Source organism: Leucoraja erinacea, chromosome 34 (genome assembly GCF_028641065.1).
Source record: "Leucoraja erinacea ecotype New England chromosome 34, Leri_hhj_1, whole genome shotgun sequence".
Classification (NCBI taxonomy): Eukaryota; Metazoa; Chordata; class Chondrichthyes; order Rajiformes; family Rajidae; genus Leucoraja; species Leucoraja erinaceus.
Window position 1 is genome coordinate 8161409 of NC_073410.1, and position 26728 is coordinate 8188136.

Here is a 26728-nt window from a genome sequence, read left to right on the forward strand (position 1 = left end):
AGGAGTGAGTAGCCGGCTACTTTAGAGAATGCGGGGAGTAGCCGGTGGCTGATGGCAGTGGAGAGAGTAGCCGGCTACTAGAGACATTGCGGGGCAGTAGCCGGCTACTAGACATTGCGGGGCAGTAGCCGGCTACTAGACATTGCGGGGCAGTAGCCGGCTACTAGACATTGCAGTAGCCGGCTACTAGACATTGCGGGGCAGTAGCCGGCTACTAGACATTGCGGGGCAGTAGCCGGCTACTAGACATTGCGGGGCAGTAGCCGGCTACTAGACATTGCGGGGCAGTAGCCGGCTACTTTGTTGACCTCACCGGTGGAACGCCGCCTATTGTGAGCTGGCGCTGGGTCGCCGCTCCACGCCGGCCATTGTGTGGAGCCTCGGCCCCATTGTGGCCGGGACCGGGGCCGGGAACCGGGGCATCGCCCGCTGCAACTCCCCGCTTACCCGCAGCTCCATGTTCCCTGCGCTCCGGGTGCCCGCCGCTGTCGTCGCCGCCACTACTGCTGCTGCCACCACCCGCCGCCGCCTTGTTATCGCCTCTCCTGCCGCCACTGACTGACTCAGATTTACATGGAGCCAACGCACGACTAACGCCGGCGCTCCCGAGCCGACTTCCTGGCCGGCATTCCGCACACAGCGACAGCTGGCGGCGGCTGCAGCAACCGCAGTCCAGCCCAGCCCAGCCCAGCCCAGCCTAGCCTAGCCTAGCCCAGTCCAGCCCAGTCCAACCCAGCCTAGCATAGCCTAGCCTAGCCCAGCCCAGCCCAGCTCAGTCCAACCCAACCCAGTCCAACCCAGTCCAGTTCAGTCCATGCCAGCCCAGCCCAGTCCAGTCCAGCCCAGCCTAGTCCAGCCCAGCCCAACCCAGCCCAGCCCAGCCAGTCCAACCCAGCCCAGTCCAGCCCAGTCCAGCCCAACCCAACCCAGTCCAGTCCAGTCCAACCCAGTCCAGTCCAACCCAGTCCAACCCAGTCCAGTCCAGCCCAGCCCAGCCCAGCCCAGCCCAGCCCAGTCCAGCCCAGCCCAGTCCAGCCCAGCCTAGCCTAGCCCAGCCCAGCCCAGTCCAGCCCAGCCCAGCCCAGCCTAGCCTAGCCCAGCCTAGCCCAGTCCAGCCCAGTTCAACCCTGTCCAGCCCAGCTCAGTCCAACCCAGTCCAGTCCATGCCAGCCCAGTTCAGCCCAGCCCAGTCCTTCTCCCCGCCCCCACCCCCGATCACTCTGAAGAAGGGTTTCGGCCAGAAACGTTGCCTATTTCCTTCGCTCCATAGATGCTGCTGCACCCGCTGAGTTTCTCCGGCTTTTTTGTGTACCTCCAGCCTAATGCAGTCATGCCCAGCCCTGCCCATGTCCAGTCCAGCCCAGCCCAGTGCAGCCCAGGCCAGGCCAGGCCAGTCCAGCATAGCCCCAGTCCAGCCCAGCCGAGCCCAGTCCAGCCCAGTGAAATCCAGCCCAGTTTAACCCAACGTCCCAGTTGCGTTGCACCAACAGTCGGGTAGACCTGACGCCCTCTCAGCTTCCAAATTGCACCTGAACTGGATGTCTTGCTGGGATGCTCCGGAGGACTCTTGCTTACAAGTCAGCCAGGAACCCCCTCCTGGTTGCAAGCCTGAGGAGAAAAAGACACCAAAACAATTATGGTTTTATGACAATCCAGCAGTGTTGTGGCCATCATACATTTCTGTCAGATCAACTGATTTGGAACCAGCTGCCGCAGGAGGTAGTTGAGGCAGGTACCATCGCTACATTTAAGAAATACTAGACTAAGTGGGACCCGTTGGGTCCCAGCTTCACACGGGAGGGCTGGTCCCCCAACGCAATATTCCACCTCGCCACCAATTCCAATATTGCTGGCCAGTGTGTGTGTGTGTGTGTGTGTGTGTGGGGGGGGGGGGGGGGGTGGTTCTGGAGCACTAGCATGGTGTTGTGGGCTAAAGGGACTGGTTTTCAGAAGGCTAGTATGGACATTGTGGGCCAAATGGATTCTTGGGCTGGCAGCTCAGTCACTGAGACCACTCACACACACACACTCACAGTTGTCAATTAGAAAGAAAGAAGCATACCATATTTTATTGATATGACCAAGTGCTGATACAAAGGCAAGTTCACGTTAACTATGACCTTAGTTAATGGTGGGACAGGATGGAGTGTAAGTTATACTACTGCTTGTATTTCTTATATTCTAGGTCCACTTCATATTTGTTTTTTATTTAGTTCCAGTGAAGAAAAAGATCTTTTAGCTCTGCAGGAGAATGACAAATTTAAGATTCAAATGAACCTTTTCCGACTTTACTTCTTCTCAGCTTATTAACCTCCCAATCTACAAAAAACAAGGGGAATGATTTTAATCGGAACCCGAGGGGTAACTTTTCCACTCAGAGAGCGGCACATATATGAAACGAGCTGCCAGAGTGGTTGAGGCAGGCATATATATATAACAATATTTAAAAGTCCCGAGGACATTTGCTCCAGGTTCTTCTGCGATACTCCACACACCGCCATTGTGATTCCAAGGATGACTCCTGTCAGGAAGGGCCTTGTTGAAATTCTAGAATGATATGGAACAATTGAGAAATGGTATTTCATATATTTCACTTGGGGAAAAATGAGATTCAGTTTTCTATTGGTGAGAAAAATAGGATTATTCCATTGAATTTCCTTCATCAGAAAAATACTGTGCCGGTGTGCACAATGAGGGCAATCAATGGGTTTTCTCTCCCTCTCTTCACAATTGTCATGTAAAGTGTATATTCTACAGGTTACTACAGGTATGTTTTTCATATGACTTTCCAAGAGACCCTGAATTTCTTAAACTCTTTCATCCATGTGACTTGATTGATTGGTAACTGCTTTGAGGAATACTCCGGCAAGACACTCAGTTCAGGATCAATTAGTGATGGACATAGAAACATAGAAATTAGGTGCAGGAGTAGGCCATTCGGCCCTTCGAGCCTGCACCGCCATTCAATATGATCATGGCTGATCATCCAACTCAGTATCCTGTACCTGCCTCCATACCCCCTGATCCCTTTAGCCACAAGGGCCACATCTAACTCCCTCTTAAATATAGCCAATGAACTGGCCTCAACTACCTTCTGTGGCAGAGAATTCCAGAGATTCACAACTCCCTGTGTGAAAAATGTTTTTCCTCATCTCGGTCCTAAAATATCTCCATCTGTGTCAATGAATTACTGTTTCTCTCTCCAAATATGCTTGCTGTCCTAATCTTTCTTAATATTTTGAGTTTTATTTGGATTTTCAGAATCAGTGATCTTTCATTTTTGTCTTTAATCTAATATCTTGAAGGGGTCCCGAAAAGCAGATGAACAAGAAAGGAACAGAAGAGTTCAGTTGATGGGGTTAGATTAAGTAATGCCAGAGGAGGTTCCTGTGATTCATAATGCTGATACAGACCCATTAGGCATTTCAAATTCCTCTTGTACTTTGATGGAAAGGAGACTGGTAGATTTGTCCAGTAGGTGGCAGAATGTCATTGCTCTGGAAACCAGAAGATGAATTTCCAGGAAGTATTATATTAATACTAGTCTGAAGAAGTGTCTCGACCCGAAACATCTCCCATTCCTTCTCTTCCGAGATGCTGCCTGTCCCGCTGAGTTACTCCAGCTTTTTGTGTCTATCTAAGTATTACATTAAATTTGATTGAGACAATCTGTGCCTCCATTAACCAAAACACTGGCCAACAAGTTATAAAATGATCATTCGAGGCTTGGTCTTTCTACTGGGATTATCTTGAAGGTAGTGGTTCAACATTTAAGTTTGTTTTTCTCCGTTAATTCAGTTGAAAATACAGTATAACCACGTATAGGGGCACTGTTTTAGTCTAACACATACATTTTTGGCAGGAATCATCTTCCACACCTGACAGGTAAATATCCCTCCTGTGTGTATGTATTCAGTAAAGAAGCATCTGCCATCATTCAGTAACCGAGGCAATAAAACACACAGTTAAAGCACTCACGCTTAGGTCTTAGCCTCTTATCAACAAATTCACAAAAAAGGGTCAAAGTTCATCTTTACATGTCATGCGAATTTGATTATTGGAATGACAGGGGCAACAATCGAGTCTCTTACTCAGCTTTTACTTACCAAGCGAAAATATGGTTAGCTATATCTCGACTCCCAAATAGCAACAGCAGCAACATCTCTCATCTATAGAATACCATCCCATTCACAGAAGAATTATCATGCAGAATTTGACACTGAAAAACAGGGACCTTAAGGTAGGTAACCAAAAGCTTGGTCAAAGATTAGGTTTTGAGGAGCATCTTAAAAGAGGAAATGTGGTAGAGATGTACAGGGAGAGGATGATAAGATTCGAGAACAGGTCGTTCAAGGTGCAGCCAACAGTCGTTGAGGTATTAACTTTGGGGATGAACAAAGAGCAAGAATTGGAGGAGTGCAGATATCTCAAAAGGTTGTGATACTGGAGAAAGATATAGAGATAGGGAGATTGAAAAGCATGTTTGAAAACAGGGGGTTTAAAATTCTAAGTTTGCATAACGACATCTAGATTCTTAATTTACCTAATATATTTGGACATCACTGCATGCAGCCAAACCATGTTCATATATGTGGACTGTTCAGTGAACTTTTGCAACTTTGTCGGCATCAGAAAGGTGGTGACACGTGTACTGTCTAGGTGAGGTCTGCTATGTGTTTTTGCCAGGTTGTATGCAAAACAAAGCATTGCACTGTACCTAGGTACATGTGGCAATAAAGTATAATTGAATATTTCAGTATATCACCTTTGCCATTTTTCAATCAATCTTGTTATGGTCAGCAGTTCCAAAGGAATTGCCAGCATTCAGCCACTCCTTAGTAACTAAATTTGCACCTCATGTGGACACTACAAATCTGGGCATCTGGAATACAAATGCCTGTATCCATCACTATCCCCCAAATAGAGTTTGCAGGTGGTGCCTCATCTGGCTCTGAATCCCAAGCAATATTCAGGGGATTCACCCTACAATCCCACTCCAGTTAGATTGTTTAGGATTGGGAATCCATTCTTTTGAAATGGGATTAATGATTTAGAGATCAAGAAGAAAAAGGATTGTTTATATATTTATTTCCTTTCTTAAAAAAAATCTTCCTGGTATTTTAACCTGCTCTAAAAAAAAATTTAAATATTTTTTAATTCTTCAATTATTTACAGAAATCTCAATATTTTTTTAATTTCTCTCTTTAATTAAATCTAAAAACAGAACATTTTGACAGGAGTTCCAACCTCAGCTTTGCCTCATGTTAGGATGTTCCTGAGACTGCAGCACAGCAGGACACTGGTCTGGGCCTGTTATACCTCACCAGATGAACCCTTGTTCTGGTCAATCGATTGGTCAACCCTTTGCTTCTGGCCCAGTTGAGCAGGATGCTGCACCCACACAATCCAGCCAAATGGTTAAACTGAACAAGGGTGTGATGAAGAGCAATGGAAAGAGAGATAAAATATTTGGCACAGTTCCGTCATTGACTACATCCATCGGTCTCATCAAAAGAACACTTTCATCTCGGTATTTCTCATAAATAATACTCGGTAATTTGCTTTTGTTCAATCTGTCAGTGCGGGAGTAATCTTCCCATGTGTTAATCCATTGCTCAATCCCTTAAAATATGGCGCAGACTATACATTAGTAGCAACATGCTCTGCAATAATACACTTCTGTTTTATTGCCACTGATTTTGTGGCATTGTCAAAGTAAAATCTGCTTCTGATGCCCACCCCATTCTGGACAACGACAATTGGATTAATCTTTACGAAAATGCACAAAGGGAAAACCTTATGTTCCTTTCTTTGAAGTTCCTTCACGAGATATTTTGTTAAGACTTTGGACTTCATCTTATTTTGAGTTCAGTAATTCAGAATTCAGCGATTTAATCCTCCCGCAAAGCTGACAAAATTAAAAAAAAAAATGTGCCTTTTTAGATAAATCACTGTCAATTGGAAGGGGTTCTTTGCACAAAGAGGTAGCTTGTTGCAGTTGTATAAGATGTTTGTGAGACTGCATTTAGAGTAATGTGTTCAGCTCTGGGCACCATGATATAGGAAAGATGTTGTCAAGCTGGAAAAGATACAGAGAAGATTTATGAGGATGTTGCCAGGACTAAAGGGTTTGGGCTTGAGGGAGAGGTTGAGTAGGCTCTCCCTTGGAGCGCAGAAAGATGAGGGATGGTCTTACAGAGGTGTATAAAATCATGAGAGGAGTAGATCGGGTAGATGCACAGAGTCTAGCCCAGAGTAGGTGAATCATGACCCAGAGGACATAGGTATAAAGTGAAGGGCAAAAGATTTAATAGGAATCTGAGGTGTAACTCTTTCACTCAAAGGGTGGTTGATGTATGGAACAAGCTGCCAGAGGAGATAGGACATAAGGTAGCGCAAATGAGAAAATAAAATTAATAGAATTTAGTATTACAACTACAGAGAAAGTGCAGATAAAATCAATCCAAAATGGTGACTACCAATGATCAATACAGTAACACTGTATGTCCCCAAAAGTATGTGACCCCTGCTGGCCTGGAGGAGAATAGCTATCAACTATAAAATGTACATTCAATTAAATATTTACCTCTGCATAATTTATATGCATTATGACATACTGTATATAGCATTGAAAGAGACTAATTGGCCCATTTTGCCTGTTGGCCTTTTAAAAGAGTTATCTCACATACTATTTTCCCTCCTTTTCATGTATATTTTTGATCCCCCACTGACAATGTTATTGGGCCTGTTTTAACTACCACTCCTGGCAAACAAATGTCTAAGATATCTAATACACTGTTTTGAAAAAACAAGCATGGGGAATAGCAAGAGTACAGGCAATAGCAATTCAATTGTATCACAACTGATGTTCTCTTGGTCTTAGTTCCACTTCCCTGCCCGATCTTCTTAGCCCATTGTCCAAATATCTATCTATCTATCTTAGAGTCCAATGTATTTATTGACTCGGCCTTTGTAGTTGAGAAAGTTGTGTGCGGTAGAGAAATGAGATTCCTCTGTGTGGTAGAAAAATGCAAAGGCTCACTCTGAGAGAAAACAAAATCCTCCTCTCCTCCATTCCAATGGACCACCCCACATTTTGAGCTATGCCTTTGTTCCAGATAAACTTCCTCTTAGCAGCCACTTTAGTCATACCCATGAGGAATCTTACATGTATCAATAACATTTTTTTTATTCTTCTAAACTTCAGTAGGAATAGTTCCTACCTGCTCAACTCTTTCTCCAAAGACAATTATTTATCTCAAGAATCAAGCCGGTGAAATATCACTTCACAGTTTAATTATTTCCCAACTTAAATAAGGTTACAATTATTCACAACACCCCATATGTGGTCTCATCTTGTGTCGGTGAAGTCGACTCCCCATCTGTTATACTTTATACTTCTTGGAATAAGGATCAACACTTCATTTGCTTTCCTAATTATTTGCTGCACTGGTACTTTCTGATTTTCATGCACAAGGTCATCCAGATTCTTTTGTGCCTTTTAAATACTCAACCTTTCAATTACCCTCGATCAAAGCAAGTACTCACAATTTCTCACATATTCTTTCTGCTATATCTTCGCCCACTCACTAAACCTTCCTCTATTTCTTTACAGACTCTCTTTCTATTCTCTTGCATTTCTTAATCTCAGTTTAAATATACTAGATCCACTAGTTCCTCTTTATCCATCATCAAAGGATTGATTAATCAAAAATAATTTCCCTTTTAGAAATTCGTTGACTCCACTCAATTATATTATTTTCTAAGTGACTTAATTAATCCTTTATTGTAAATGTTGGTACTGATGGCATTTAATAAGTGAATAGTTCTCTATATACTCCCCCTCCTTTCTTTAATTGTAGGGTCCCATTTACCACTGTCCAATATTTTCCAACCATTCCAAAATCTATATAACTTTGGAAGATAATAACTGGAGAATCTATTATCCCATAAGCCAGGTCTTTCAAATCTCGGAAATAGATCATTGGGTCCGAAGATTTAAGTTTTTTATTATTTCCTCATTTACAATGGACTATTAATTCTCCAGTAGTTTTGGAAGATTTATTTGTGTCTCCAGCTGAGAAGAAAGTATTTGCTTAAATTCTTTATCATTTCATTCTTTCTTATCACAAACTCTCCTGTATTTCTGTGTCTAGGATCCAAATTTGCCCTCACTTTTTACATATCGATTGAAGCTATTACAATCTTTTTATATTTCTCACGAGTTTGCTCTCACATTCTTTCTTCCCCTCTCTTCATCAGTTTCTTGTGCATCTTTTGCTGATTTCCAAAACCTTCGCTATCATTAGGCTTTGCTTTATAGAAACATAGAAACATATCTCACAACTTCATAGATTTAATATCTTTACTTTCTCCACTAATGTATGGTTCCACCACAATTCTCTTGTGCTTTTGTGTCTTAAAAAAATGTATATTTGTTGCAAGTCATATATCTTTTTCTTAACAGCCTCAATGTCCTCAATTATACCACTTGAAAGTAGTTTCCAAATATCCCCCCACCAACCTGCCTCTCAAAGCTTCATAATTATCTTTGTTTAGATTGACAATCTTGGTTTCAAATAAAATGTCATTATTTTTTAACAGTATAATTTTCCATTATATTGTGGTTTACTGTATCCTGGAGATTCCTTACTAACAATAGGATTCAATATTACACAGTGCTAGATCCAAAATAACCTGTTCCCTTGTGGTTTCCCGAACATGCAGGTATAGAAATCCATCTCGCTTACATTCAAAGAATTTATCCTCTGTCAGATTACTATTAATGTGATTTTCCCAGTCTGTATGTAGTTTAAAGTCTCCAGGATCATTGCATCACATCTGTTCCATGCTTCTCTAAATACCTCATTATACAATGACCTATATTTCTAACTTCCACTTGCAACTTTGGTTCTCTCCCTCCCGACTCCACTCATTATTCCTCACTGTTTAAAACTCTCCACCAAAAGCACAAAGAGAAGCATATTGGTCTGAGACCGATTAGAGTGCAACCCACCCAGCGTCAATAGGTCCGGACAACCTTAGAAATACTCTCTAAGTCACTGATATTAAATAAATATTTTCCTCCGACCTCCACCATCTCTCCAGCCACACATTGATTTCTTGTACTCTTCTCTCACTTTGCTCTCATTGACACCCAGTCCTCTGTTTACTCACTTTGAGTTCATGCTTTTTAACCTCTTTCCAAGTTCCCTAAAATCTACTTGCAGGAGTCATTCCACGTTCTACCTCAGACACTGATATACTATCCGTGTTCAAAATGTAGTCATAGCCTGCCTTCTCCTTAACTACTGCATTCTCTATCACTATTTCAAGGCCCCTTCTCTAGCTGTTTTTAAGTCACTCCTGAAGACATATCTATTCTCCATGGCCTTTGTAGACCAGTGAGGTGTTGAATTGTTTATTAACTTTATTTGCTTGGTTTTGCTGCGTTGTTCGTACTCGTGTTTTATGTTTTTTTAAATTTATTGTTTGGATTTTTGTATGTAATTTATGCGCCTCGTGTTAGTTGTATGTTCTGTTGTTCTGCCTGTGTTATGATGTCTTGCTTGTTTTCTTTTTTCTGTACAGCACTTTGGTCAGCTTTGGTTGTTTTTAAGGTGCTTAACAAATAAAGTTATTATTATTATTATTTCCCTCTCACGCTTCTTCCATCACTGCTGTGCGGCTGAGCTCGTCATGACAGCATGCTCCCTCCCCTGACTGCACTCCCTGGACCCACCAGCACCCTCACCCAGCATCCAAATAGGGAAATCTCAGGAATGAAATGGTCTCACAGGACCCCTGGAATAGCTGCCTGACATTCACCCATTCCCTCTCCATCAGCAGATCCTTAAGCTGTAGCTTTACCACTTCCCAACCACACCTCTGTATATTCCCCAATTACAAGGTCGTTGCATTCCCAGAAGATTCTCGGTATTATCACTTTCCATAAAGCGAACAACATCAATCTAAAAATGGGTCCTGCCACGACACATCTCTCTGTCTGATTCCTTCCACACATGTTGCCCGATCTGCTGACCACCTCCAACCGTTTGCATTTTGCCTAAAATTCCGGCATCTGCAGTCTCTTGTGTATTTCTCTTGACTAACTTTATGAACGGTTCTTTTGCGTTTCATGTTTATTTAGTTACCTTTTCCAACATAAATTCCATAAGAGCAAATTTTTATTAGATTCATAGAGATGTAGCATGGAAACAGGCCTTTCGCCCTTCGTCCATGGCGACCAAGATGCCCCATCTAACCTAGTATAATTTGTCTGCGTTTGGCCCATGTTCCAATTTCATTATGGCAAATATAATTATTTATATAACAATTTATTGATACAAAGGACAATTTTATTTCGAATCACAGTTTTTTTGGTGGTGATTTGTAAATTCCATTTGCAATGAATATCTCCTCCCAAACTGCTGCAACATGGTGTCAATGAAATACTTAATCTTGTGGATGCACCACGCTGTCTCCAGCTACCTCTCCAGCTCTGAAACCTGCAGTTGAAGCTGCTGCAAATGGAGACACTTTCTGCAGACCTAGTTGTCCAACTCTCCGAAGATGGACACAACATTCTGGAGTAACTCGGTGGGATAGGCAACATCTCTGGAGAAAAGGAATAGGTGATGTTTCGGGTCGAGACCCTTCATCAGACTGAGGGTGATTATCTAACTCAACGGGAGTGTTTTCAACTTCCCACACAGCACAGAATGCCAATTGCCCTCAGCTGAGCTGCCCTACCATGCCTCTCCTTCAGAGATCATTAATAAATCACCAAATCTTTATCCCATTGCATTTTTGTGCAACCACGCTGTGTGTAAATAGTTGTATTCACCAGAATGTAAAATTATCTAGATTATAACAATGACTACTTCACAAACTACTTCATTATCTGTAGCTAAAGAGGAGTATAGGGAAGAACAAGGTTACACAAGTAGTAGCCACAGTTCCAGTGCCTGCATTGAATCCTGGCCTCTGGTACTTCTGTGTGGACGTTGCACATTCTCCTTGTGACAACATAGTTTCCTCTGAATGCTCCACATTCCAAAAGGGGGCAGATCGGGAGGTTAATTGGCCATTTCAAATTATCCAAAGTGCGTAGGTGAATGGTGGAATCCGGAGGGAGGTAATGAGAATGCGGGGAGAATAGATTGGTGTAGATGACTCAAAGGTCTGTCCCATTGTACGAGGTAATTCAACAGTTCTCCCGAGTTTCCCCTGATTCGAACTCGGAGAATTACGGTAATAGCCGCTTGTAGGTACTCGGGGCTCTCGTGGACATTTTTCAACATGTTGAAAAAACTTCACGAGCTTACCCCATTTCCCGAGTACCTACCGTTAGCGTTACGAGCCGCTAAGAGACGTATCCCGCTACGTACATTCTACGTACTTACCATGAGTTTGATTTTCTTTTAACTCGGGAGAGCTCTTGGGTAAACTCGTATAGTGGGACAGGCTCTTTAGTGAGCCAACAGCCTGTTTCTGTGCTCTATGACTCAGACATTAATCACCAGTTGTTAGGGGGTAAATGAGCTCCACAGCAGCAGCAGCAAGATTTACTCTTCCTATTCAAAATTCAGTTCTGAACCACTGCTGGCAGAATGTAGATTTATAGACAAGCATTTCTAGAACTTCCTCCTGAAGGGAAACATGAATAACAATGATACTGGAAGACAAGACAAGATTAGATGGACCAAAAGGCTGTTGCATTTCTAAATCATCCAACAGCAGCAAGAAGTAAAAAACCAGACACGGCAGCCACAGTGTATTGTGGACCAGATCAACAATGCAAGTCCATGCACCAGTTGCTGCCATGTGTGCCAATTCCAAATTGGCCTCATCAGGTGTAGATAATATATTCCCTTGGATCTAATTATCCTTGATTGTGAGGCGTTGCCAAAGAATGATGGCTTCATGACCTGTTAATGCCCTGGTAAGTCTTAATTGAAAAACCTCAATGTATATGTGTGTTTTCTTTATTTATTAGCCTATTCTTCATTTTTCTGGAAAGTCCTGGTTGTATCTTGAGCTTTGCAGTCAGCAGATAATGCGTCCATGCAAGTCTGTCAGGACGGACTCAACAGCCGCGTTTGCGGTTTTTTACAACACGTGTCCAGACCTTGCATCGGTTGGTGGGAGTGGCAGGCCTGGATCTGTTGGGTCTGGTTTCAAAAGCTGCAATTCCATTTAAAATACTGACAGTAAAAGAATAGAACATCTGCACATTCCATCACTGCCACTCTAAACCACAATGTCGCCAGTGTGTTCAATCGTGCTGTTGTTTTTAGCCGAGCTTGTTCCAATCCTTTTTTTGCTTTCCATTCGAGAAAGTGCCAAGTGTGAGTGCAGTATAAATGTGCAATTAATATTTGATTTCATTGTACATCACAGCACAAACTTCATTTCAATGTGGAACTAGAGTTTCCCCATAGAACGATTTCCACTGGTTGCTGTGCATTAAACACAATGGCAAGATTTTCTCTATCCAGTTCATTCCACTCCCTGGTCTTTCCTCTGCTTCAGTTTAGCTTTTCCTTGATTAACCATATCCGTTAAAAAAAAAAAAATTACTGATGGATCTGCTTCCACTGCCTTTGAAACCATCTTATTTCTGATCACGTCTTTGAATTAACTAACTTCTCTCTCTTTAACCTCAAATTACCCTCATTAGAAAATGTTTGGTTACCAATCCATTACATGGGGGAAAGATTGTTTTCATTGTGTGCACTATAGCAAGGAAGTGATTGCAATGGAGGAGGCTCAGAGGAGATTCGTCAGAATGTTGCCTGGGATAGAAACATAGAAGCACAGAAAATTGGTGCAGGAGGAGGCCTTTCAGCCCTTCCAGCCAGCACCGTCATTCATTGTGATCATGGCTGATCATCCACAATCAGTAACCCATGCCTGCTTGACTCTGCTAGCCCCAAGAGCACCATCTAACTATCTCTTACATTCATCCAGTGAATTGGCCTCCACTGCCTTCTGTGGCAGAGAATTCCACAAATTCACAACTCTCTGGGTGAAAACGTTTTTTTCTCATCTCAGTCTTAAATGGCCTCCCCTTTATTCTCGGAGACTGTGGCTCCTGGTTCTGGACTCCCCCAACATTGGGAGTGTTTGGTATGAAGAGAGACTAGATTGATGGAATTTGTTTTCCGAGGAGTGAGGAGGCTAAGAAGGGACTTGATAGAGGTATGGAAATGAGGAGCATCAAGAGGATAGGCGGGAGGAAACATTTCCCCATGGCAAAAGTATCCAAAGCCAAATGTATAGGTTTAGATTAAGGGGAGAAAGTTTGGAGGAAGAATGTATTTAACCAGTGTGTAGGAACCTGGAATACACAACCCGAGTTGTGGTGGGCAGGCACTCTCACAAGATGTGAGAAATAAATAGATGAGCTTTTGAAGGGTCTCGACCTAAAACATCCCCCTTTCCTTCTCGCCAGAGATGCTGCCTGTCCCACTGAGTTACTCCAGTATTTTGTGTCTAGTTTGATTTAAACCAGCATCTGCAGTTCTTTCCTACACATAGTTGTCATGCACCTCATCTACTATCTCTGTTCCACACATCTTAATGGTCTTATCTTAAATGGATATAAAACCAGCATCAGTGTTCTCTTTGGATTATTTGCCATTTAAAGGATGTTGAGGTACAGGAAGGCACAGAGATGACTCACAAGGTGATTTCTTAACCCAAATAAATAGTTCAGGATCGAACCTAGGTATCTGGCACTGTAAGGCAGCAGCTCTATCACCTGCACCACTGTGCTACATTAAAAAAGGGAAAAGAGATGTCTGCCTTACTTGGATCGATTTAGTCACACTGCCCCGTCAGGTCTTGCTGATTTTAATCATATTTTCAGTTGCTAGTTCCACTGTTCAATCATTTGAACGGTTGAAGCCATTTCTGATGGATCATGCAACTTTGAAATGCACTGTGCTCTTGTGAATGACTTTAGAAAGCCTGATAAAGTATGAATGGAAATTTATGTTAATTGTTTTATATGTCTCTATCTTCCTTGTGTTTGGGGCCTTTTTAGAAAACTGTTTGACCTTCCCGAGCATCATTTTTAGGTCAGGCATGACAAAGGTCAGAGGTAATGTTGAGGAAATCCTGCATCTCACTGCCATGTCTGTGAAATGTTGAATTGGAAGAGTTAGCTTCTGGATTCAATTTATTTCTAATTGGTTCCAGCTGTCCATGGTTGCAGATTATCATTGCCATTTCCCAAGTGACACCGCAGTCAGGATTGGCAGCCCCAGCAGAGGAGCAAGTAGTTTCCTTATGGCTTGAGCAAAAGGGAGAAGACGTGGCCTTTTGACCATCGATCGGTGAAACGCACCATCTCACAGCTTAACTGCTCTGGCGATAAGAAGATACATCTAAAAGATTCTCTGCAGCAACACTCCAGAGTTTCTCTAACAGCGCCCACAAACCCATGATGTCCCTCGCCAACAAGGAAAGCATCCGAAGGCTGATGGCATGGAACAAACCAACATCTTCAAGTTTCCTTCTCTCTCCCGGGTGCCATCGTAACTTGGATACATCTCACCCTTCCACTATTTTATAACAGAGAGGATGTAACTTTTCCAGATGTACCCCAGGGCAGATCAGCTTCATCAGGAATATTAAGGATGGACATGAGTGCCCATTTTACATGAGAACAGCCTCTTTAAATAGGCTGGCTCTACTGCCCACAGTTCCAATGTACTGTCAGTGTAGAGGTTGCATGTTCCTTACCTGATCATGTGCTCGGGTTTTCTCCCCTATCCCAAAGGCACGCTGTGGTTGGTTAAATAGCTACAATAAATTAGGCTTAAATTAAGTAGGTGTCAAAAGGACTCAGTTGAACAAAATGTGAGATCGAATAGATTTCAGGGCCCCAGGGACGTAAGGAGAGAAAAATTGAGCTGAATATGATGGCGGACTTCTTGAAAGGACTGCCGGTCTATAATGAAAGCAATTTCAGCCTGTTATACGCAGACTGTTCGCAAAGATTCGAATAGAAGACCATCTGTATAACTCCCAACATGAGAGTATGCCATCGGAACAGATCATTATGACAGAGGAGACCAACATTTTGCTTCGATATCTCCATCAGCAATGGGACAAAAAGAATGCAGCAAAGATGCTGTTGGGTTGGGGTAGCTCTGATGTGGAGCTGATGGGCTGGATAGTCTCCTTTGGTGTTAAACATGGTAACATGGGCAAAAAGAGATTACTCAGCCCATTGACCATATTCCAGCATTCAAAGAGATGTGACTAATCTGCCAGGATCTACGAACCTTTCTGAATCCGTCTCCTCACCACTTTCCCCAATCACATCCAATATAATATAATTGTCTCCATCCCATCCTCACCCCACCCTTCCCTATTCCTGTACTCTCCCCTCTTACTTCTTTCTCTCTCATTATCGCCCCTTATTTATCAACATATCTGTTCTTCTTTCTGCATTCGTTCCATTACTGCACCAATTTATTTTCGCCTCTCTTTTCCAGTTTTCAACACAGCAGAAATGTAAAAGTAGAGCCCACTCATTGGAGAACAAATATTCACCAATTTGTATCATCCGTAGACCTAAGAATGTGTCAGACATACGTGTTGGTGTACCACGACATTCACATGAGATCACTGTGGGTATATACATCATATTTCCAACCCAGAGCTGAAGTACTGAGGTGAAAACTGAAGTGAGAAAATTGTTTGGGATAAGTCAATCCATACTGAGTTTGGTTCAGTTGGGAGATGCCATGAGCAATCAAGGGATACTTAAAGATGGTATTTTGAGATTTAAATAGGCCATATATAGTTGTCATAAGTAATGGTAGTACGATTCGGCCCATCAAGTCTACTCTACCATTTAATCATGGATGATCAACATCTCCCAGCTAACCCCATTCCCCCCACCCCCCCCCCATAACCTCCGACAACCGTACTAATCAAGAATCTATCTCTGCCTTAAAAATATCCATTGACTTGGCCTCTACAGCAAAGAATTCCACAGATTCACCACCCTCTGACTAAAGAAATTCCTCCTCGTCTCCTTCCTAATTCTTTTAATTCTGAGGCTATGACCACGAGTCCTGGACTCTCCCATTGTTAGTGTTGTTCCAGCCATTTCTATTGTAATTAACACATGGTGAAGATGATGTTCATTCTGCCTCAAGGTAAATGAAATCAATGTTGTGAATCTGGGAGCAACTCAGGGATGAGGTGATTGAAATACAAATGATTGTATTGCTTTCAGCTGCACCGAGTCTATGGAAGAACCAAAACTCATTTCATTCTCATTATTTTCATTGCAATGTACCATCCCCCACTTCATGAGGGCTTCAGATTTCTTGATGCTAACAAGATGAGTCTGTCACTGTTCTTCAACTCCCCCGGGACCATTCAATCTATCTCCCACCTGTATGAAATTTAGAAAATTGATCCGAGACTAGCAGGTTAGGCTAATGAACAGAGGTGCAGGAAAAGGCATTCAATTGTAACATTACCACAGAGTACGTTAAATGAAGGTTAGTAACCAACAGTAAGTTGATCCGTACAGGGCTGCCTTAAAATGTTTACTACTTTTGGCGTAACTTCAAACTGCTAATATACTAGTATTACACAACAACAGTTTGAACATAAATACTCCTCCACAAAGCACCAACTTTTTGAGTGAGGTTCAAGGGCATACTTATATTGTTTCTGAAAATTAATGCATGCATGAAAAATCCTACATTGCAGATTTGAGTCACTAGAGACCCAGATTGTTGCAGGCAGAAGGGGTATGTACAGCTATTCCACTTGGCTTTGCAAAGGTACAGTGAATGTATAGCAAATGTTAGAGGTACCGCTACAATGATCATCTTGGCCTTGTAACGACCTGCTGATCCAACATAAATGGGCCGATGTAGTGGTGACTTTAAATACGACTGTACTCTCATTCATCACAAGGAAGAATCTGCAGAGACACAAACTTTGTCCATTCCCTGATCTTGATGCTTTTGTGCTATATTGAGTCCAGAAGTGGAACACAATTCGTCTTTATATCTTTAATTTGAGGCGACATTATCTGAGCGCATAAACTTGGAGAATTTCATCATCAGGACAGAAAGTGCTGAGTAACTCAGCAGGTCGGGCAGCATCTCTGGAGATCATGGATAGCTGACGTTTCTGGTCGAGACCCTTCTTTAGACAAGACACGAAACATACCCTACCCATGGTCCAGTGATGTTGCCCGACTTGCTGAGTTACTCCAGGACTTTGTGTCCTTTTGTGTATTAATCAGCATCTGCAGTTCTCCGTTTCTAGACCTTCATTGTTGATTTCAGATGGAAATAGATGAATATTTGAGTCCCCCTATGGCTCAGTGGTGGTTACGTTACAAAGCTAGAGAACCAGGAAGTACTAAATTGATGTGTGAAAACTAAATTGCAAATTGGATTGTTTTGTCATTTGGGGCCATTTTTCATTAGAACAGAGTGAATTATAAAGCAACTCAAAATTCAGAGTTGGAAGCAATCATCTCCCGGAGATTGACAATAGAGAGATATGGATAAATGGTCAACGACAAAGTATAGTTCTTCAAAAGGTGAAGTGACAATGGCCCCTTAATTTATGTATTTTATCATGCTAAAGGCAGGGAACAAACATAGAGGAAAATAATCCCACTGAGCTTTGATGTTAAAGCATAAAACAGTTCACCTCCATGTGAGAAAGCTTAATGTCTTCGACATCTTCTCCCAGTGCAATCCAGTACTTCTGGCAGTGAGCACTGTCAGATGCAACTTTGAATTCTCCAACTAGAGGCGACTATTTCTTTCCACCTGTATTAAACGAGTCATTTCTGATGCGTCATCCATTATGTGAGTGTGACAGTTTTGCTCCTTGTGTCCAGGCTGCCCTGCTTGGTATGTCCCATAGCCTTTGTATTAGCAACACATAACACGAGGAATCATAAACACTCCGTAAAAGTCCCATTCTTCCTTCTAATCTGGTCTCACCCAAGACAAATATTCTCTTTGACTTTTCCATCCCTCCCGCAACCTTCTCAGCAACCTCCAGTATTTTTTCCCCCTTTTTTTATCTTTCTTTCCCAGTTCTCACAAAAAAAAAAACCTTTTCCCCCATTCCACAGATGCTGCCTGACCTGCTGAGTGTTTTTGGTCATTTCTGTTTTTAATTCAGCGCTGTCAACACTGTGTTGAGATTGTAAACTTTAGATTAATCAACTTAATATCCACAAATGTCTGACTCGCTTGAAAAAAAATAATCCTATTGAACAACTGACTACGTATGCTGAGAAAATGAGTGTAGGTTTAGTAGTTGGGGTTTGTCTATTCAGAGGTCGTGACAGTCCATCTCAAAACGTCTTCATCTGAAGCTCATCCACAATCGGTTGTCAGTACAAATCTCACACATTCTTCTGTTGAAACCTTACACTTTATCTGTATCTCTGCAATGCTCTGAGAATTCCGGCCTCATTTTCATCCACCGCAGATGGTGACCAATCTTTAAGCTATCTAGTTCCCAAGCTCAGGAATTCTCATGACCTATTTGCCTTGTTCATTGGGATTGCTGTAAAACTCACCCCACAGGTATATATATCTGTTAACTATTGGCCGGCATTTGTTTCCATAGAGTTATTTTTACAACACGGGGCATTTTGCTCCATTTAATGCAATGCAAAAAAACAAAAACAAATTAGAGGTGCAATGAGGAAGAGCGCTTCAAAAGAAGACTTGAATTCTTTGTATTGACAAATCTTCACTCACTGTGTTGGCCACCAGGTAGCTGCCCAGGGAAACAACAGTGGATCAGGCAGATAGCTGGCTTTTACATTAACCAGGGTAATAGGAAGGCTGATATATGAGGTACTTCCTGGATAACAGCATGTCACTGATACTTTTGCTATTTCCAATCCAGCATGACCAAATGCTTCAAATTTTAATGGATGCAAATAAAATAGTAACAGCGGGAACTGTAAAGACCCCAGGACAGAGCATATATATTTTCGTACTTTATTGGTGAGAGCACATTGCCTTCATTTGATGACTCTTCAGAGTCATCCGAATGCAATATTGTGTTACAGGGGAAAAACTGAGCTGACCAGATGGTTTCGCAAAGGGTGACAATGCCGCACGCCTGTCATCAGGTCGACCGATCGCTGTTCCGTTGGCGGAAAGTTTTACAGCCGACCTAAATTTCGACAGCCGCTAATTTCAGTAACGGTGCTGGGATCACGAGCTGATATTGCACCCCTCCTGATTCATCGCGGACCCACGCCAGCGTTCGCAAGACTACTGGAGGAACACCCACGGGCAATTAATCACTGTGAGGGACACTTGGAGTGAGTCTTTGGCCGTGAAAATATGGCCACCACAGAAGAACAAGACGAACGCGAGGCCTTTCCATCCTCAAGCCGCTTCTGCTTTACAATAACACCTTAGCTAAACTGTTGCTTGACTCCATAAACCGGCCTTTTCCTCCTCATTAAAAAGAACCTGCCAACTCAGATTAAATAATAACAACAGACCAAGGATCAGTTTCTGGCCAAATTTTGACCAGACTCCATATGTCAAAAGAAAGAAACAACCAAGGACTCATTTCTACTGCATCTTTAATTGTCATTTTGGTCCATGCCAAAGGACTTTACAACCAATGAAATGATTTCCATGTATAGAGCGTTGTAATATAGGAAACACAGTTGGCAATTTGCACAAAGTAGTTTGCACCACAAATTGCAATGTATTGATTACGTGTTTCAATGATGTTGATTGAAAAATAACTGAGCCAGGGAAAATGTTGTGCTTTTCCTCCAAATTATGCCGTGACATCTTTGACTTTCACCTGAGGAAGCTGATGGATTTCCTCAGTCTTTCCTCTCCAATCAACCACCTCCAAATGTGATGTTTTTAAATGAAAAACATAAACTTTTGCAAATAATGAAAAACATTTAAACAAAATGATTAAAATAAAACCTAACTTTCCTTTTGCCTCCTAAACCTTTACCCTACAACCCCAATTGAAAATTAAGGGGACAGGGAACAGGTCTGCTGGCAAAGGATTTAAGAATGAATTCCTCAACATAATGCAGCAGATTCCGAGTAAGTCAACACAAAGTCCATTCGCTGAGTGAAAAGACATATTCGCCTCCGTGTCTCCTGCCCATCCCAGCAGTCACTCAACTCAACCCATCAGTAGATCTCACACTTCCACAAGATTCTCACTGATCAAGAGCATTTGTTATATGTATTAACAATGAAACCCTTACTTGCAGAAACATAAGAGTAAACACAACGCTCATAGATAACCTCGAATAAATAACAACAAAAAAATGAATTAATAATCTTCAAAAAATACAGTGCAAAAAAAGGCCAAAGTCCTTAGTGCCAGCAAGAGAGTCCATAGTTCATAGTTTAGTTAGCGAATTCCTGGTGGTAAAGAACTTGATGGCAGTCGGGAAGAAGCTGTTCTTGAACCTTGTGGTCATAGTTTTAGTTTAGTTAGTTTAGTTTATTGTCACTTGTACCAAGGTACAGTGAGAAACTTTTGATGCATGCTATCCAGTCAGCGGAAAGACAATACATGATTACAATCGAGCCATTCAGACACTTGTATCTTCTTCCTGATAGTTGGAGTGAAATGAGGGTAGGATGGGATGGTGGGATGGGTCTTGGACGAAGCCGGCTGCCTTTTTGAGGCATCGCCTCCAATAAATCTCTTTGATGGTGTGGGATGGTCAGCAATATTGGAAACCTGATGGCTTGAAAGATACAGAGAGAGTGAGAGATTACTTGTTGGTTGCCAGCACAAAATGTGCAAGAGGCTATCAGCCTTGGGCCATGGCCATCTTCACACATTTGTTCCCATTGACATCAACAGAACTCAAAGTGGGAGAGGTGAGTGCAACCAGTGTTCAAGACTCTTCCATGCACTTATTATGACCATGCAGAGCAAAGCTTTAATATTTATTGTTAATACATCAATAATAGAACGGACTACGTCATCTACCTACTTCTTCTATAATACTTGGTATTAGGTTTGATGGGGCAGGAGGCAAGTGAATAATTCTATTCACCCTTCCTTCAACCGACCATGAGCCATGGATTTTCCGCCTGCACTGTACAACTCCCTGAAAGCAGGTCAAGTTAGAGCATGTTCCCTACACCATATCTGAATTAAACATTCAACAATAAAGCTCAAATGTAAAAGTTGGGCAACGCAGATCTGAATTCTGAAATAAAAACAGAAATGCTGGAAGTACTTATTCATCGATGGAGAAACAGTTAATTATGTTTATGCTGAAGATGAAAGGTGTTTAATCTGATACGAAAAGCTGTAGGTATAGTGCATCATTTGTACATCCCGATTTATCACAGCTGTGTTCCCGAAGGTAAAATAGTATTCAACAAGCAACATCATTGTTTGGAACTGCATTTCTTCAGATCCACTAACACTCTTATCTTTGTTCAATAGAATAGTTCAGTAAGAGTCCTTGTGGAATTGACAGTTCCCTGGGAAGATGGTGTTGAAGAAGCTTGTGAGAGGAAAAAGACCAAGTACTCTGAACTGGCAAGCAAAGCTTCCCAGAATGGCTGGAAGACCAAGATTTTCCCTGTGGAAGTTGGATGCAGGGGATTTGTTGCTGCATCTATGACCAGGCTATTAAAGAAAATGGGGGTGAGGGGTCGCTCCCTCCAACAAACAATCAAATTATTATCAAATTCTGCAGAAAAAAAAAGCAGCAATTGGATTTGGATCAAGGGGAGAGACAATTGGGCTGCAAGATGAAGACAGGGGGGTGTGGAATTGAGGGGAGGGGGTGTACCTGGGATGCCAGGTATCATTGTTGAGCCCTCTGGAGATGTTGTGGGCTTATCAATGAAACGTCAAAGAAGGAGCGTGCCCACCTGATGACCCTGATGACGTACCTACCCTACCCTTCACCACTCCAATCCCACTGCAAATAGCAAGAGTGACGACTTATTACCGGGATTGAAACATCAAGTTCTATTAGATCTATGACTCCACACTTTCTCTACAGCAGCTGATACATTTTCCCTTACCAGCATCACCCAAATCCTGGGAAAGGATTAAAAAGAAATGCTTCCCAAATGGCTGTGGAATGATCCCACAGGGAAAAAACCCCCAACATGCAGCGAGCTCAGATAATAAATATAAACGCCTCTCGGTACAATACAAAGAATAACAACAAGGCTGTCAAGGATACGAGGCACTAATTCAATCTACAAGTTCTAGTGACATTGAATACCACACGTGCTTTGCCCTTGATTCATGACACCAATGGAATCCTTTTGATTCATTCCTGTCGGTATCATACCATAGGTCATCCATTATCTTGTACCGAGGATGCAGCCCCTCATTACATGGCAGGGACATCACACGGGGACAAAAAATTAACAGTAACTAATATTCTTTAATTTTTTTAAACCTCTGATTATCTGATGCTCTGTCGATGATTTATGGAACCATTAGTCTTAACATTACCCTCAGCCAATGGATGATTTTATCACGATATTTTCAAACACATTTGTCCCTAATAAAGCATTACTTTCAGTCCAGTCGTTTAGAAATACGATTCTGTTGTAAGTGTGGACTGTGATGATGTTGTAAAGGAAAGGAAGAAAATGGTCAACGTTTAGAGAAACATGCATTTTTCAGTAGGCGAGCACTCAACGGGTCAAGCGATATCTGCGGAAAGCCACTGGGTTAATACTTCAGGTCGATGATCATTTATCAGATCAACCTGAACTTTCTCTGATCCTCTCTCTCTCCACAGACTTCAGATTGTTGTCAGCACCTTCCCGTTTTAAAATACAAAGTGCTGGAGGAACTCGGCGATATCATAAGAAGACTCTAATAACAATGATGTTCGCAAAGTACAAGAGTGAAAATGATGCTTTGTCAGCAAAACCCGCAATTCCTTTAATAACTTGTGTTTTGCTTAAGATTCCACCATCTGCAGTTTCTTGTGTTTCCATCTATGGTTTGCATCGGCGATAATATTCGGCTTCTGCATTTATACACTGCTCTTTCATGTAGAAATTCACGGGGGATTAAGAATGTAATAGACCCTGAACCAAAGACTAAAAGATTTGGAGAAATAAACAAAACATATGTGGTCTAAAGGGAAGAGGTACAGAGATGGAGATTTCAAAAATAGAATTCCTATTGACAATTTGTGCAAGTATAATGCACACCAGCCATGGCTCCGAGATTGGGAGCAACGCTATAAAAATGAACACCAAGGCAAATTTCATTGAAATGTCTGCAAGTTTCACGAGTCCCTTCTTCAAGTGGGAAGACTGATCTGATCTGAAGAAGGGTCTCGACCCAAAATGTCACCCATTCCTTCTATCCAGAGATGTTGCCTGTCCCGCTGAGTTACCCCAGCATTTTGTGTCTCCCTTCTTGTGTTTCTATGATCCTTAAGTCTTATCAGCTGACTATCAGAGTCAAATTTACAACCAGAAATTATAAACAAGCTATAAATTAATTCCAGTACTGATCTGAGATTGGCAGCCAGTATATAAGTGGTCGCTATGGAAGTGCTAGGCATAAGAGCAAATTTCGTGCAATTCATTATTAGATTGAAAGGATGTAAATTTTCATAAACATTGCACTGATTTAGGTGGATGCCTTTAAATGTCTCTGTGTGTTATTTCAATCCAAAGTCCGATCATCGGGGCTTCGGGATATGAAAATTCCAAAGTTCACTTTCTTAGTTCCTTTCTTGCTTTGTGTTTATAGAATTGCAGCAAGAGAGCTTAACACCTTTTTGTGTCATCCCATCTTCATGCCCTTCTCTCACAGAAAGCCAACAGTGAGTGTGTAGGATTGTCTGCTTCCCTCTAATCCGACTTGTCCTGACAAGCAACTCACTAGTGCCTGCATTATGCAGGACCACCCCAGAAAGACAAATGGTTTTGACAAGACAGTGACTTAGCTAATCCCCAGAAAGTAACATAAACAGACTAATCCTCCCCCTATCTCTCCATCTACTAATGTACAATCTACCTGTTGTACATCGTCTACTTGTCTTGACATTTTGGTTGAAGAGTTGAAAAAAAACACTGAAACATTTGAAAGCTTCACATCTCAAATATAAATCTATACGTGAACAAACTCAGCCCAGCATTAATAACTAACTTGAACTATTGGAATGTTGCATTAAGAATCATAGCAGAATACCTAATCACACCATTGAAGGCAAGATGAATCTTCCCACTCTTATGTATGTTGTTCCAACTCATGTCACTTGTCCATCCTCCACTTCTGTAGCCCTAGATCCTAAGCTATGGAATTCAAAACTCTCTCTCCTCCCTTTAAAAGCGCTGAAAACATACCTCTTTGGCCAAAAAGGCATTTTGTGCAGAGACTGGTCGTATTTCAGCTAGAAATTTTTACAGCGTTTTTTATGCCCCTGTCCCACTTAGGAAACCTGAACAGAAACTTTGGAGACTTTGCACCCCACCCAAGGTTTCCGTGCGGTTCCCGGAGGTTGCAGGTGGTTGCCGGAGGTAGGGAGACTGACAAAAACCTCCAGGAACCACACGGGAAACTTTGGGTGGAGCGCAAAGTCTCCAGATGTTTCCGTTCAGGTTTCCTAAGTGGGACAGGGGCATTAGAAGTATTGCACAACTATAAGTTATCATCTAAGTTATCATCAATATAAGACCAACTGACCAAATGGTTAAGCTCTTGTATTTATTAAATGACTCTTGGTTACAACAGAAGGCTTGGAGTGAAACTCCAACCCATGAGAGGGAGGATGACGCACGCACAACTACAAATAAAGGCTCCTTTGGATGAAACCGTGTAAAGAAATGAAGTACGGAGCCTAACATGGCCTTGCCTGGTCTTTTATTTGCAACTGAGTTCTGCTTGCTTTAGTCTCATAGACAGTGTGTTGGGCCTCGATGTTCCATTAAAAACCTGGCGCGTTCAGAGAGAGGAAGAAAGAGAGGGAAGAGGAAAAGAAAGGTTGCAAAACAGAGGAACAAAAGTAGAAAACCAAGGAAAAAAATAAAGGGACGAAGGAGAAAACATTTGTTGAAGACCAAGGATAAAGTAAAGGAGAGAATAAGCCATCTGAAACCCATGAGAACCAATACAGTGCAGGGGGAAAACCGAAAAGCCATTTAGGATTTAATGGATTTAACCATAGCAAATCGTGCTTCTGTATGGGCAAATGGTTGTGGCACCAATAAATAGATATGGAATGAAACATATCCATGCAAATTATTAACAGAACATTGAAGTCAATTGCAATTGAATGGACCCCCACAGATATGAACATCCTTATCCCAAATATTGGAAGGGAAAGCTTTTGTCACCTATTTCACCCTTTACATTCCTGCAAACCTGATTTATCAATCCACCCGGATATGCCAGAATTGTGGTTCAAACCAAGAAAGCCAACATGAGAGAAACTCCAGTGATAACTCTTGATTAACGGTAGGGCAACGAAGAAAATCGAAATGAAACAACATAAATGTCCAAAACAAAAACTTAATTAGAAATCATGACTCCTACAGCACAGCTGTGATTTCAGAAACAAGTCAAACAAGGAAGCATATCATCAAGGGGATTAGACTGCCCCTCCAATCATTAGTGACATGTTTTGCAGGTTCATCAGATCCATAGCTGTTTATCAAAATCTCGACATCAATGTGTAAGTTGTTCCCACTACCATACAAGAAAAGGAAACAGGGTATCTCAAAGAGCTACAAAGGCAACCTAGTACCTCTCCTTTTGATCTATAGTCATTGTTTTTCATATAATGAAAGGAAGCCACTTTGTGCACAGCAAGCTCCAACAAAGAGCATCAAAGTAAATGGATAATTTAGAATTGTACAGGCCGTTTGGGAGCCAAATATTAGTCTGAACATTAGGAAATCACTGTGCTCCTCTTTCATGTTTGACATGGATATTTTACATTTGTCTGGGATGGCGTTAGTTCAACTCAGCCTTAAAAACAAAATCACCACCAACAGTGCAGTACTCCCAGAATAGAATGGAGTGGCACTGGATTCTTAGTATATGACTGGAACCCGTTGACATTCAAAAATGAATAGGATGCCAACCTCTGATGTTAATGCCCTAACACTTCCCAAATGAGGTTGTGGCTGGTGTCAGCTGCATATTTATCAATGTTGATCTGAAATGTTATGTTCCATTGAGGTACAAGGTCATAATTTCTCAGTAAAGTGTTCTAAACGGGAGCTATAAAAGCGCACAGAGACGACTTGAAACTGAATGAGTTAATGTTGGTTAGCGAGACATGACCGAGTACAATTTCAAGTATTTTAAGGGAATGCATTGGTATGAGTGTGTCTTAATGAATCTATAGTATATGCTTTTTGTCTTCCAAATTGGATCTGACATTTATTGCACATTGAACTTCTGGGCAATTCAATTAGGGGTGGGGGGGGAAGATTTGTTCAAAATAAATCATTTAAAAAGTAATTAACTAATGCATATACTCCATTTAATTAGTACTCAATTGGCGTACCATCCTGTGAAAAGATGTATTGATCTTTAATTCAAGAGATTAAGTCCAAAGCTTACTTTTGTCGCACCAATTTATACCAGGTTGTACTTCCAATTGTGTGTTGGTTGTGAGTTGCAACTACTGCTGGACATAAGGTGTATTAAGAAGATTAGCAACCAGCACATAATGAAAAATAAGCACATTCTGGTGTAA

The 26728-nt window shown here is 41.9% G+C and overlaps 1 protein-coding gene across 2 annotated transcripts in view; it reads right to left on the reverse strand.

Moving 5' to 3' along the window:
• sgpl1 (sphingosine-1-phosphate lyase 1) overlaps positions 1–26728 on the reverse strand; it is a 96675-nt gene that overhangs the window by 51959 nt on the left and 17988 nt on the right. The window contains exon 1 of one of the 2 annotated variants that reach the window (XM_055661771.1): positions 448–626. The exons of the other annotated variant lie outside the window; for it this stretch is intronic. Coding sequence (XP_055517746.1) covers positions 448–459 — 12 coding nt within the window. The 5' untranslated portion in view covers positions 460–626. Of the gene's footprint in view, positions 1–447; positions 627–26728 lie in introns of those variants that run through there. 2 annotated transcript variants of the gene reach the window in all.